The following is a 14,727-nucleotide window of genomic DNA, read 5'->3' as shown; positions in this document are numbered from 1 at the left end:
CACAAGCATCCTTCTAGGCTAAAATGTATTTAAAAGTTTATCTGAAATGAAAATGAAGCTTCAGCCAAATTAGTCAAATCAAGCAGATATTTTTCAACATCTCTTTTTTAAACATCTTTTTAGTGCCTAGGTCCCTCTTTTTGTTACTACCACAACAGTTCAACAGGGAAACACTGTGGCACGTAATCCATTTGCTCATACTGCTGAAGCCTCTCATGAGCTCCAAATGAACTTTTAGATCCATTTTTGAACAAACTGACTGTGTGGACACAGTGGTCTAAACTGATAAATAACTAATAGTTTTCTCTTTATATTTATACTGTACATATATTTATACTGTACATATATATATATGTATAGGTAAAATATAGTGTTTACGACTATATATATATATATATTATATACTATATACTATATATATATATACATGAACAAATTATTAAGAATGTTCAGATTTTAATGTTTGATAGATATATTATTACGATTATTTGTATTTACATATCAACAGGTTGAGAAAACATTTCCTCTGAAATGTATGCAGTTGCACGAAATGAAAATACTCAAGTTAAGTGACAGTATCTATAAACTAAATCAAGTACAGTACCTCCAGCTAGAGATCATAATAGGACCAATACTAATCAACATATACATTTTTTTTAAATCTTGGAAAAAAATTGAAAAAAGTCTAACTTATCCAGTTGAATAGTGTACTTGAAAAGAACTGATTCATTTAATGATTCATTTTTTAAACACGTCACATAACCTCCATAATTATGACACTTCTACCATTTCCGTGTGCCTATTGCAACCTTGAAAAAAATTAAATTATGTGAAAACACTTAAGGCAAAAAGATTTTATTATGCAAATGTATAAATGAGCCAAAGTCAAAGAGCTTATCCTCCCCCAATGTGAATAAATATGTTCCAAGTGTCAAGACTGAGTTGGCATAATTTACTTAAAAACTGATATAACAAGTCGTAAACACTATATTTTACCTATACACATGGAAAAGTAAATGGTGGTAAAACTCAGAATAAGTAGAAGAATATCAATCATCCTACTCTCTGTTGCCAAACTGTGAAATCATGTGATTTCCAGCAAGTCAGAATGCCCGCATTAAACAAACAAACAACTCTAAACCAATACTCACAGATTAGTCATTGTTGGTTGCAGTTTGGTGGAGCAGACAGTCAGAAGTGGTAGATGGAGTGAACAGTGGCTGGATGTAGCTGAAACACCACCAGTTAAAAACAAGACTGAATCCATTACTGCATTTGGACGATTTGGTGAATTCAAGAGTTGTAAGTTCTCTATATTTGTCTGACTATCTGTTGATTAATTATTTAACTGGAGCAGTATTATTATATAGTGTATTATACAGTTATGAATAACTGCACATTGTCTTCTAAAGTTTACTATGCTATATTTTAACTTTTACAAGGTTCGACTTAATGCAAATGGAAGTTGTAACTAGACGATCACAGTTTAACAGGCTTTAATATTTGAGAACTTCACAGATTGCGCCACATATTGATCTTATCTTTACGGCTTGGTGCCATATTTTGAAATCCCTTCTTGCAAAACAACCACTGCAACAATTAACCTGCTTATGCCTTTTTTTATACCTCTGCCCTGTACTCTTATTTAGATGAGACGTCAGGCCATATTTTGCCTCTTGCTGCAGCTCATTTTTGAGGTAAGCTCATCTGATAACTGTAGAATAATGAATACTGTATCGCCTCTATAGCAATTAATTAGTTGACATTAGGGCTTAATCCGTAGCCTTCTTGACTATCAACCTGTCAGCTTATCTAACATTTTGTTTCTGTTCAGCTTTCGTCATGCACACATCTCCGAGTGGCACCTGGAACCACTCTGAAGCTGCCCTGCGTCTCATTCCAAACAGACTTCTATGCAGAAACCATCACCTGGCAATTCAATGGTCTCATTATATTTCAATAACTACCACCACTATTCTCACTGCATTGCAGAGGCACACAGTTATATATGTTTTATATATTTGTCTCTTTTTTTTCTTAAAACAGGTGGAGATATAGGTGCTCAGTCACTCAGCTCTGCAGCAGTTAAAAAGGATGGCTTGTATCTCTCTATCTCCCCTGTGACTACTGCTCACGAGGGCACATATGTGTGTTCAGTAAAGAAGAACGATATGGAGTTGATAAGGATCTACAACATCACAGTTGTTGGTGAGAAATACAATAATAAACACGCACTGTTTTTTGGTAGAAAAACAACTATAGTGGAGCATTTTGAATTTGGATATGGTTAAAGTGTATGTATATAACATTCTACAAAAAGCTTGAATCTACAAGAGTTGTTTGTGTCTTCTTCTGCAGCATCAATTGGGTATGAGATCAAGGTAAACCAAGGCTCAGACGTTCATCTCCCATGCAATTTGCCACCTTCCAGCCGAGTTGAGACCAATGCACTGTGGTTCAAAGAGACGGGCGGAGGCAGGAAGACACTGCTGAATCAAGAAGGGACTGCATCAGATGATAGTCCAAGAGTGAACCTGCGTTTTCCACTTGACCATGATCAGTCCATCACAATTGGAGAGACTGTCATGGAGGATGCTGGAATTTACCACTGTGAATCCGTAGAGGGGCAGAAGCTCAGCAGTGTATATCTTTCTGTTGTAGGTGCGTGTGGCAGCTTGCACCATTGCTGATTATAATGGAGCAGCAACAAGCCCTAAATATGTTTTCATGTGACAAGTGATTCATTTTAACAACACTGGATTCATAGTTTTGATAATCAAAGTTATTGCGAAATAAATAAAACATTAAAATCAAGATTGCAATTTAATATTAAAGATTCAAAATTCAATTATCCAAACCATGTTGATATGTTGGCACAAAAAGTGGCTTTATTATTTGTATAAACTTTTGACTGTGCTCAACTTTCTTTCAGTTCCTCCTACCCTTGCTCCTTATTCGTGCAGTGGCTTCCTGACACCATGGGAGCCCTGTCAGGATGAGAACAGTCGCATAGGGGGACCTCTTCTGCAGGAATCCATGACTGAGTTTTCCATGAAGTTGTATTCCTACATCAGAGAATCAAATCCCACTACCAACCTGCTCTTCTCTCCTATTAGTATCAGCATGGCGCTCAGCCATTTGTTATTAGGTAGGAAGGCCCCTGATGTGCTTTTATCAATCTGATGTTTCCTTGTTATTTATTATTACTTTACTGAAGGATAAGTGATTTTGTATATTTTCTTATTGTCGAAAAATCCCATGAAAAGACCAAAACCAGCAATGAATTGAAATATTATGTGTGTGTTCAAAATTGCATCAAGATTGTTTTTAGAGAACCACACTGTTGCACTGGATAGCTTTGCTTTAGGAAAATATAAATAATACATAATAATAAATAATAAATAAATAGAATAACAATAAATACCAACCCATCTTGTTGCTTTCTATATCACACATTTCTTTGTACGTCTTCTGCTCTGTTACTTACAGGTGCAAGAGGTGACACCCGCAAAGCCATTCAGACGGCTGTGTGTGTGCCGCATGATTTCCACTGTGTTCACTTCCAGATGAAGAAGTTGAGAGAGAAGTTGTCCAGCTCCTTGCAGATTGCTTCTCAGATCTACTATAACCCACGTACTACTGTCACTGTGTGAAGTGCACAAAATAGAAAAGAAAGAAGAGGGAGATGTAGAGATTCATGATTGCACACGTATCTTTGAATATCTCTGTACCTCATCATGGTGTTTATGTTCTCTTCCTCAGAAATCAGTTTGAATGAATCTTTTGCTAACCAGTCGATGCAGTTCTACGAAGCACAGCCTGTCAGGCTGCTGGAAACCAGCGAGAAAAACACACAGATGATCAACGAATGGGTGGCAAACAAGACGAAACATAAAATCACACATTTGATTGACTTCGTCTCACCCAACGCCCAGATAATCCTGTTGAATGCTGTGTCCTTCAGTGGTCAGTAATGTGTGAGTGTGTGAATTAGTATATGAGTGTGTGTGTGTGTGTGTGTGTGTGTGTGTGTGTGTGTGTGTGCATGTGGAGATGGTGCCGGAAACTAATGAACTGTGTGTATGTGTGTCTTAGGTCAGTGGAAAGTCAAGTTTGCTCAGAAACACAAGAAGGGCCTATTCTCAAAACTGGATGGTGATCTTGTACCGGTGCCTCTACTCTATCACCGGAAATACATGGCAACTATGACATATGTGGTTGAGCTAAAGGCACAGGTAATGAACACATGCACACACCCATATTCACACACACAGATACTTAAGTACTGTACTTCAGAGTAATTCTGAGGTACTTGAGTATTTCCATTTTATGCTGCATTATACTTCTACTTCACCACATTTCATATAGAAATAATAAATATTTGTATTCCATTTATTTGACAGTTGTAATTACTACTTACTTTCCATACTAAAATTTGATATTCAAAAACACACAATAAGCATATCAAATACAATATATAAAAATTTTTTAAAGTGTAAAGATAAACCTTGATAAACAGAAAATGGGAGATGAATATAGAAAAGCACAATTTCTGTTTGATAATTTTCTACGATTCTATAAAAGGAAATTTTTGGAAAGGACAGTCATTAAAATGTGATTACTTACAAATCAGAAATTTTGGAAAGAGATTAATAAATTAGGACCCAAGAGAGTACAGACAATACCTATGGAGGTTATAATAAATGATGATTTTGTCGAAACTAGGAAAGAGTGTGCTTAAAAAATGGGAGCAAGATTTTGCTGATTTATTTTCCGGAGATCAGATTTCTTCAAATTTCCCAAGAGAAGCATGTGCTTTAATAGATGAACTGGAGAGAAATATGGTTCAAGATGAGTATTCGTCTAATATAATGTTGAATTCTGATATCTCTCTGGAGGAAGTGAGAGCTGCCATACATAAGTCAAAGGTGAGTAAAGCTGTAGGTGTGGAAGAAATCCCTAATGAGGTCTTAAAATCACTGTCACTTTTAAATGTCCTCTTTTGTCTGTTCCAATTTTGCATTAATTACAATATTGTTCCCTCAGTTTGGTATAAATCTATTATTAAGCCCATCCCAAAATCGTCAAAAAATTACCCAAGGGTACCTTCAAATTACAGGGGAATCAGCTCTCTCAGTACTGTGTATAGATTATATTCTAGTTTATTGAATGCTCAGCTGACCCAGTATATAGAAGCTGTAGAAAATTTAGTTGATGAGCAGAATGGTTTAAGAAAAAATCGAGCTTGTATTGACCATATTTATTCTGTTTCAACTATTGTTAGAACAAGACTTTCCATCAGCAGGTACATTTGTATGTTTCGTAGATTTCCAAAAAGCTTTTGATTGGATTCATAGAGATCTACTCGCTCTAAAACTTTTAAAAGCGGGGGTGAATGGTAGATTCTATACAACACTTGAATCAATGTATAGTTGTCCTGTTGCCTGTATAGAGATACATAATATGCAGACAGATTGGTCTAGTAGTACTCCATTTGGCGTTAAACAGGGTGATATTCTTTCTCCTAATCTATTTGCTATTTATGTTAATGATTTGGCCCACAACATTTCTGTACTTGTCCTCCAATGAGTTTGAATGTATGACTTTACTTGAAATTGATTATTTTTGTATTTCTATATTGGTAAGTTTACTTAAAGTACACATTAACATACTAAACAGTAAAACCTGTATTTTTTCCCCTAACAGGTGGCAAGGTTTAGTCTCACAGGTGACAGCAGTCTTTACATCGTGCTGCCTCGCGACAGCAAAGCTTCTGACCTGCAGGAGGTCGAGGTTAAGATGACAGACACGGCTGTGCATCAAATGATAGAACAAATGAAAACAACACCTCCCCAGCATATTGAGGTCACTCTTCCCCAAATTAAGCTGAATGTCGAGCCAGACATGAACATACTTCTCAAGAAATTAGGTTTGCTCATCTTTTATGTCCTTTTATATCTATTTTTTTATATCCTATTATATGTGAATTAAATTATTCTAATTAATACCAGTGCCCTACCAATGCTTTCAGCCTGTGTTCATCTACCAGCCAGTAATGACATTTGTGAAATATTTTCTTTTATCTCTATCTCTTTGTATTTGATGCAACCCCCCCTCAACCAGGACTGTCTTCACTCTTTGAGGGTGGCAACCTGTGTGGCCTCTACTCTGAAGACCAGCTGGTTCTGGACGATGCCAAGCACAGAGCCTTCCTGGAACTGAATGAACGAGGAGTGGAGGCTGCCGCCGCCACCTCTATGTCATTCTCTCGCTCCTTTCCATCTTTCTCTGCCCTGCGGCCTTTCATCATGCTGCTGTGGAGTGACCAGGCCAATGTGCCACTGTTCATAGGCAGAGTGACTGACCCATGAGAAAGAGAGAGGAAGAGAGAGAGAGACAGAAAGATGGTGGGAATAAAATGTAACAAGCACATGAGCTAAGAAAGATATAGTAAATGTAGAATCAATTCATGTCATTGTGTCATTATGCTTTTTTCTGAAAAATCAGTTGCTTTTTCAAGATTTGATATACAAAGCAAGATAAATTCATATGAGTACAGCCACAAGTATCAGTACAAGTAGTCATCAAGGTCAGGTGACCCTTTGTTTTCAAAACTGATTATGAATAAATAAAAATAGATATTAAGTAAAACATACTCTGCCAGTCTTATGATTTTGAGGACTTAATAACAAGAATCACATGTCATTCAAAGGACAGACGACCACTGAAACAACTTCAATTTATTTTGCGAAGTAGTTACACAAACCCACCACAGGATGGCAGCCAGACTGTGTGATTGACAGTGACAGTGAATACACAAGGACTGCAGTAGTGAATTCCCATCACATTCACCCCTACCTTCCTGCATCATTACCACTGATATCAATTTAAGGAAGACAAGTGTCAAAATCTGTGACAGTAAAGGTTGTTTTCTTAAGCAACAGCTTGCTTGTTAAAGCACAGAAACTGAGCAAAAAATACCCTGAATCATTGTATTCACAAACAAACAAATACACACTGATGGTAAGAAATTGAGAGGATGGCATTAATTGTAAACACATCAGCATTCAGAATGATCAGCAAAGGTTGCACCCTATTATACAAGCTGATGGTGATTGCTAAACATGCAGATATATTGCAGATAAAATGATTACATAAGCAAAGCGGAGTCAATAGACAAGAGTCAGAAAATTTGGTGACTGTAAACAAAACCAGCGGATCCAGAGACAGGAATGAGCAACCTTCCAGCCAGTAATGTGAACTCCATTTGATCACTGTCACCCAGCTTAGCTCCAAACAAAGTACTGAGTATTCTCAAAAACGCATCGTTAATGCATGGATAACGTGATAATGTTGTTGTTTTGGTTTGATTATCTCACTGCTGTCGTGCTGGGAGTTTCGATGTGCATAGAGAAAGTACAGAATAATCCGCTGTCTTTGCCTAACCCTGTTATTAAAGTCATTTAAGATCCTACCGAAAGTCTTTAAGCTTACTATTATAATAATAATACATTGTTTATTTCTAAGCTTTTGATAATGCCCAAGCCCTTTTTTATTCAAAACCTAATTCACCACTGAAGGGTCCATTTTTTTGCAGTCAACAATGAGACATTCACAAGGTTGTCGAAGGACATCAAGAATATGAGCAGCTGGATCGATTCAACAGTTAGAAAACTCCCGGAGGCCACCGACCGTCTGTGGGTGTGCTTTCGTGAACTGGTGTATGGCTAGTGTTAGATGAACCGGGGCAGTACATTTGATATCCTTGCAGGCATTTAGATAATTCAGTTTAGCCCATACACAACATCAGTATGCAGACACATAAACATGTAGCTGATATGTGCAGACACACACCATCATAATCTAGTTTCTCAGTACGGTTGCTGCCAAATGTCTTGCCATGCAGAGTTTAATCCCTTTTTTACCTCCTGAGGGTAAGCAGTATTTGGGCTCCATTCTCTGTGTCTGCATTTCCAATAAGTGAGCACAGTTTATGTGTCTCAGAATTGGACACAGTAGTATTGTCTCTGGTCATGAGGATTAAATATGTACTATTAGTCCTAAGTAAGTAATCATGGGATGAATGAAACTGATCACAAAAAATGAGGCCCTATAATGTTTGATGTGTTGATGAGAGTATCCAAGGGTGTATACAGGTGTAATAGAGATGCGTTTTAAGCTTTGGGCAGACCAACTGCCACATATCAAATAAGATCAATCAAATCAAATGTCCGCCTTATTCAAATTAATACATTACTGGTGTGATTTTGCCCTGCAGGAAGGAAATGCTGCATCGTCTGTGACTCTGTTGGAGCAGAATTGGAGCCACTGAGGTAAACCTGCTCTGATCCTGTTGAAATCAGGTTAGTGATGATATAATGATGCAGCTAAGTGAAGGTACAAATGGTAACTCCAAAAGCAATATCTGAAGCAACTCCAGTCTTTTGTTAGGAAAGTCAGACAGAGTGGTCAGAGGTTACATATCAAGACATAGTCCATTCTTACAGTTGCTCTATGACTGCCTGGCAATGGGAGAGAGATGGCAAAGGTCTGGCACACATGATTGACAGCTTGTCAGTGTCCTCCAGCCAGGAACACTCAGACCACTGAGGCCCGTGGTAGCTGCAGAGGATTTCTCTCATGTATGTGTCTTTCTTGTCCTTTGTTATTATGTCTTCACACCTCTGTGCTTCTGAAGTTGGATGGAGACATTTTGAATGGGGCATGACATGAATACAGATAGACACATACGGCACAGACAGAAAATGTAGGCACTCATATTCTCATAGCCCGATGCGTGTGCATGCACGCTCATGTACTGAAACACACACACACACACACACACACACACACACACACATACACACACACACAAACACACACACATGCACGCACACACGCACAAACACACACACGCAGACACAAACACACACACATATACAGACACAATACTGTCCGATATGAAGGTGTATATAAAGCCACTGTCACTTAAAGACAATGAAAGACATAAGAACAAGAACACTGCAACGGTAAAGGTACAAATCCACCAAATGGATCATTTTGTGCTTTATAATATGGTGTGTTGTTTTGCATCAGATCAACAACCACTAAAATAGAGACTTCTCAGGACATAATCAGCCTTTCATAACATCCCCGCTCCTTTAACTGTATACCACATCATGAGTCACAAGGGTGCATATACTGGTGGCCCCTTTCACTGAATGAATTTTGAGTACATTATGCTCAAATTTCTTCATTAGTTGTAAATTTGAATGACAGAATATGAGCAACTTCCACAATACAGTAAGGTCTAAAGCACAATTTTGTGAGTACTGTTCTGTTACGTCAACACTTTAATGAGGACACAGTCACAATTTGGTTCACCTTTAAAAAAATATCAGATTACACCTTGTCACCATCACTAATATTAGTATGAATATCATTATACTAATACTTGGTGCTATATTATTGGTATTATATAACAGATTTCATTTTTAACATTATTATTATTGCATGTTTTATCCTTTTTCTCTTATTACTGCTTCTTCACTTGGTCTCTGTTATCAGCCATCTTTCAGTGAGACAAAGTGCATGTACTTTTGTGTGCATGTGTGTGTGTGTGTGTGTGTGTGTGTGTGTGTGTGTGTGTGTATGCAAGAATGTCCTGTGTGTGTAATCTAGTCCGGTTTGTCACTGATCGGGGCTCCTTGCTGTGTGAGCGTATGCCAGTACTCCACTTTCTTCCCTTTGTTTTTGAGACAGTCAAACCAGTGTCTGAGTCTCTGTCCGCTTGCATTGATGCCCAATTCCACTCCACCTGGAACGAGAGTCAGAGGCAAAAACAGGAGAAGAGTCAGGACATGATGGGAATTTGGCAATGGGTGAGAAGACATAAAGGAAAATCAAGAAACAAGGAATACAGCCTGGCATTAGAGGAGGAGGACAAACAGAAGAGCAATGAAGGAAGGAAACGGACATTCAAGACAAATTCCTCCAGGCAGAATGAAAACGAGAAATAGACAGGTAGCTGGGGAATTTCAAGAAAATGATATTTAGATAAAAAAAGACTTATTGAAAGGACAGCCACTGAATATGAAGATGGGGATAAATATGCATAGAGGCAGGAAATGACTCAGGTGAAAGTGAGCAGAGGTGATGGAGGCGTTGGTGGAGAGGCAGACTATAAGCCAGAGAGATGCAGGCAGCTGTCACACCGAGGTTATTACAAAGCCATTCCTTTGGCTGTGATTGCATAGTTAATGGAGCGTGAAGTTTTAAACATAGCTTTTTGGCAATGCTGCTTTATAACAGCGCCTTAGCAAACAAGACTCCACTGTTGATGCTGCTGCTGGGAGGTGCCTTTATTTGTGTGTTTCATACCCCATATCCTCCATCACTTTCCTTTCACCTCTCTTGCAGACACACATCTCAGAGAGCAAGTCTAAACCTGTTGACAGAGTTTCGATTGGATAATTAAGCACAACACTTTATCACCTCCAGCCCCGCCTTCCCCACAACACTCCCACCTCCTCCAAACAGTGATCGATGGAGTGTTCCCTGAGCCTGCAGGTTGCTAGTGACAAACGGACAGTCAGCCATTGTGACATGCAATGGGGGACAGAAGAAGGATGAGGAACAGGGATCAGAGGAGATGACACAAACAAGGGCAAGGCTGATAGACCTTGTGAATGTTTGACCCTGTTCTCTGTCTGCTTATTTTTAACCCTTACGAAAACTTCCTCTTCTACCCATTTTTCTTCTTCAACTCAACCAGCACATACCAATATACAGACAAGATGTGGTCCCTATGCTTCACATAAAGTTTTGTGGCCCCCTGAAACCCTCCAACCTTTCCAGATCTGACAACCCAACAAGCATACCCACTTCATCCAACAACTGACCAGGTGTACAAAGGTGAGAAAGCAGGCACACTTTTTAAATGTCCATCTGAATCCTTCACTTTCACATTACGTTTTGCATGCACAACAGCAGCAACAGATTGCCTTTGAAAATAAAATGTCCGCAAGTGGGTCTCATCATACAAATTTGTGTGAAATTTTGTATCTTGCCCTCTCTGTGGTGACAGGCTTGGAGTGTATTCAGAATGAATGTGTGTGTCCATTTGGAACAAGTACAAACACTTCTGCCTTAGATGAACCAGTTTATTTGAAGTTTATAAAACCCTTAAGACTTAACTTGGACTGTGGGACACTCAATAAAAATTTTAAATTAAAAACAGATAGTGAAAAGCATAAAATGAAATTACTATTTTGATAATCCGTTCCGTCCGAGTTATTTTTCAAGAAAAAATGATAGTAAATTGAATATTATTGGTTTGTTCACTGTTGAGACATTTTAGGTTGCATCTGGGATTTGGGAATCAACATTTTTCACTATTTCAAACAAGTTTACAACAACAACAGATTAATTGAGGTATTATTTAATTTAATTAAATGAATAAAATCTGTTCACCCCGCTGTTTAAAACCCATTGTAAATATAATGAAAGGCATTGCTGTAGTCATAGAGTCAAAAGTGAGACAAAAGCCTGTTAGGACTAAATTAATGTATAATGCAACACTGAATTTTATAATGACAGTGATGAAGACACTGTATTGTAAACTTTAGAATGGACCACAGTTGATTCCTGATCTGTAATGTGTCTAGTATCTTCAGCAGTTGTCCAGGTTTGAAGGATTGCTATAAGGTTTTACAGTTTTCCTGTAAGGAGTCATTGTCAATGTAAAAAATACAATGGCTAACTCAAAATCAGAGGTTGAAATGTGGCTCAGCCTAGAGATGAGATTTTCCATCTCTCCTTGTGTATCGATTCCTCTGTCAAGTCATCCATTTGATTTTTTGAATGTGTTTTCTTATGTACTTTTGGTCCCACATTTTTCTCTCGTTTTCACTTTTCTCTTCTGTGTATCTCCTAAATCTCACCTTTCACTGTTTGACATCCTCTATATCTTCTGCTAAGCCTATTAGCCCACTTGTTATTGCTCTCACTCTTATACGAGTGCACTGATAATGTGTTCGCTCGCCCTCTTCATCGTCTCATTTTCTCCATTGTTCTGTGTCTCGGTGTCATTTTTCTCCCAGCCCCAATTAACATAACTGGCAGGGTGTTGTAGCTAAACTTGTAATGATAATGGTCAAGGGAATGGCTGTTATTTGGGGCTATATGTTAGACTGATGGCCTTTTCTCCCAGTAGAGCTAATAACTAACTGGGCTTATCTAAACACTGGGTATCTCCCACCAACCCACCCATCCACTGCCTTACACACACATGCGTACACACACATTAGACAAAACGCTTTGATCTGAAGGCCTTCAAGCTCATAGGGTGGTAATCCATTCCCACTGTGCCTCCCCACTAGTTCCCCATCACTCCTTAAGCTTGCATGTGTTCCATTGATGTGATATACACATCAGGCCATGCCAAAGCTGTTTAGCAGTCTGATGAAGCAGCATCGATCTGTCCATGAAGGAAGGGAATCCAGAGGAAATGTCTTCCTTTTTGATTTCTAAAGCCCCTCCATTTCCTTTTCCACTCAATCTCTCCTTTGCTCGCTCAATCATTCTCCTCAAGCCTCATAATTACCCCTCATCTCTCCACATCTTTTTTTTTTTACTCCTTTCTCCGCCCACGCTTGGCCTGGTTTTTATATTTTCTGCAATTGCGTCACTTTCATTCAAACACTCTTGTAGAGTCATCTACTTTGCTGCTGCTTTCCTCTCCTCTCTTCCACTCCACACCTCAGCATCTCAACCTACCTATGAAGTCGTTGCTCATTCCCAAGTCGTAGTCCCAGACAGAGATCTCAAGGGTTTTCTTTGCCAGGTGGTCCAGGGTGACTTCGTATGAAAACTCCTGAGCAGGTGGTGCACACAGGAACATATTTATATCAGTGATTCATAAACATGAGACTTGAAAGGAACTGAATTCATTATTTAGAGCATTTTCTGTGAGAACATGCAGACTGACAATGTGAGCACATGCAGCAGATGACAAATTTGAGGCAGTTTTAAAAAGGGTATGATTAATTGCTATTCATAAAGCAGAAGACAGGTTGTACCTCATTGAACTCAGGGTTGAGAGTCTTTTTCTTCACTGAAGTCTTGTACTTTGACTTTTTCCCCATATCTGGCTGCAAGATGCTGAGGAAGAGGGGGGGAGAGCAGCTGAAGATACTGTCCAACATCAAGATAACAAATAGCTCAAATGTGATGGAATGGTTTGACATTTTGCGAAAACATGCTATTTTTTCTTGCTGAGACCTAGATAAGAAGATTTATACTACTGTCACATCTGTCTGTTCAAAATTGAACTGCAGCCATCAGTCGATTAGCTTATCTTTGCATAAAGACTGGAAACAGCAGGAAACAGCTCGGCAATTTGGTGGGTTTGTTAGCTGGGCAGGCTTTTTCCCCTGTCCATCCTCCCAAGAAAAACAACAGTAGGTTTCCAAAAATGACCTATAGTTACATTATAGTGACATATGCCATCTGGTGGCCATAGTAATAATGTCCTGAGGTGACACATTTTCATAATCAGAGGTTTTTACTGTAGTAACTTAAACCCACACCACCTTTCAAGTGGTCATTTAATCCAAACCATGATCTTTCCCTCACCCTAACCAACTGTGTTTTTTGTTTTCCACCACACCACATAGCATTTCCAAGTTGTATTATTGTTTACACCGCTGTTGCAAAGACAGCTTTAGAACATAGGTCTGAGAAGAAATGATCAACACTACTTTGTAAATAAGATAGAAGAATGAAGCATGTTCACTGAACAGGTAAATTGAATTTGTCACAATTTTATAATTCATTTGGAAACAGGAAAAAGTTATTGTTATTGCTTGGCCTTGCAGCCAATTTTTCCCAGTGGCCACTGGTGGTATTGCAGCAAAGAAATTGCTGCGGGTCAAAAAGCATATGCCCCATAGACCCGATCATAAAAGAGATGTTTGTAAAGCTGTTGACAGTACACATCAAACTGCAAACAAAGTCAATTATTATTCTTTCTATTACAATTTTTATTGATCGATGGAGGTTTTACTCTCCTCAAGCCGAGAGACGCAATTTAAAAATCTGTGATCTCATCACAATCGAAACTCACATATAAGGCCAGCATATTCAGTGGGTTGCATAAAGTGGAAGCAAACCTGGAGCTAGAAACTTTTGGCATATGCACCAGCTGAGCAACTTCTATTGGACTGAATGAGCGCCATTTTTGGGCCGGTGTCCAGCTCTTATAAGACATCCATGGTAGGCAGTGGTGGACATAGCTGAATAGTGAAAGTGAGGTTTATAGGGGACAAATCTAAACGCTGATGGTAATATTCCATTACAATCAACATTTACCCCATAATGATAAGTAAAAGCAAAAAACAGTGTTGTCACACCATAGAATATATTATTTTATGTAAACCATAAAAGTGATTTGTAACAGTTTTGGAAAGCTGACGACGGTGGCGGCATATTAGAAAATACTCCTATAGGTCGTTCTGGAGTGCATGGTATAATCGACCCATCATGTCATTTAATTATGACGATGCATTGGTACCCTTGCATTTTCCAGTCTTTAGGTTAAGGTAAATTTAATGGCTGCTGGCTGTAGCTTCATATTTGTCACACAGGCATGAGATCCCTTTCATCTAACTCTCAGCAAGAAACTGAACAAACTCCCAAAATCTCAACTTATTCCTCTGATTCAACCCT

At 38.6% G+C, this 14,727-nt stretch overlaps 2 protein-coding genes across 2 annotated transcripts in view; one reads left to right on the top strand and one right to left on the bottom strand.

Moving 5' to 3' along the window:
• The first annotated feature begins 1,154 nt into the window (after positions 1 to 1,154).
• serping1 (serpin peptidase inhibitor, clade G (C1 inhibitor), member 1) lies at positions 1,155 to 6,649 on the top strand. Its single transcript, XM_053331077.1, has 11 exons — positions 1,155 to 1,302; positions 1,650 to 1,697; positions 1,835 to 1,943; positions 2,047 to 2,208; positions 2,359 to 2,661; positions 2,933 to 3,148; positions 3,490 to 3,633; positions 3,763 to 3,966; positions 4,096 to 4,235; positions 5,707 to 5,929; positions 6,124 to 6,649. The coding sequence occupies exons 2-11, from the start codon at positions 1,650 to 1,652 to the stop codon at positions 6,369 to 6,371; spliced, it is 1,797 nt and encodes a 598-aa protein (XP_053187052.1). The 5' UTR covers positions 1,155 to 1,302; the 3' UTR covers positions 6,372 to 6,649.
• Positions 6,650 to 9,651: 3,002 nt separating this feature from the next.
• Positions 9,652 to 14,727, bottom strand: part of doc2d (double C2-like domains, delta) — a 29,684-nt gene continuing 24,608 nt past the window's right edge. Inside the window, exons 8-10 of the mRNA XM_053331148.1 lie at positions 13,080 to 13,161; positions 12,778 to 12,874; positions 9,652 to 9,817 (exon numbers count right to left, since the gene is read on the bottom strand). Of these exons, the coding sequence (XP_053187123.1) occupies positions 9,678 to 9,817; positions 12,778 to 12,874; positions 13,080 to 13,161 (319 nt within the window). The 3' untranslated portion in view covers positions 9,652 to 9,677. The remainder of the gene's footprint in view (positions 9,818 to 12,777; positions 12,875 to 13,079; positions 13,162 to 14,727) is intronic.

Source organism: Scomber japonicus, chromosome 2 (assembly GCF_027409825.1).
Source record: "Scomber japonicus isolate fScoJap1 chromosome 2, fScoJap1.pri, whole genome shotgun sequence".
Taxonomy (NCBI): Eukaryota; Metazoa; Chordata; class Actinopteri; order Scombriformes; family Scombridae; genus Scomber; species Scomber japonicus.
The sequence above is the reverse complement of the archived record's forward strand: the minus strand, read 5'-3'. Positions and strand labels throughout refer to the sequence as shown.

Coding starts and splice junctions, on each gene's coding strand:
- serping1 (XM_053331077.1), top strand. CDS start 1,650: ATGAGACGTCAGGCCATATTTTGCCTCTTGCTGCAGCTCATTTTTGAG. Junction 2,209..2,358: donor CTACAACATCACAGTTGTTG/GTGAGAAATACA, acceptor CTTCTTCTGCAG/CATCAATTGGGTATGAGATC. Junction 3,634..3,762: donor TCAGATCTACTATAACCCAC/GTACTACTGTCA, acceptor TCTCTTCCTCAG/AAATCAGTTTGAATGAATCT.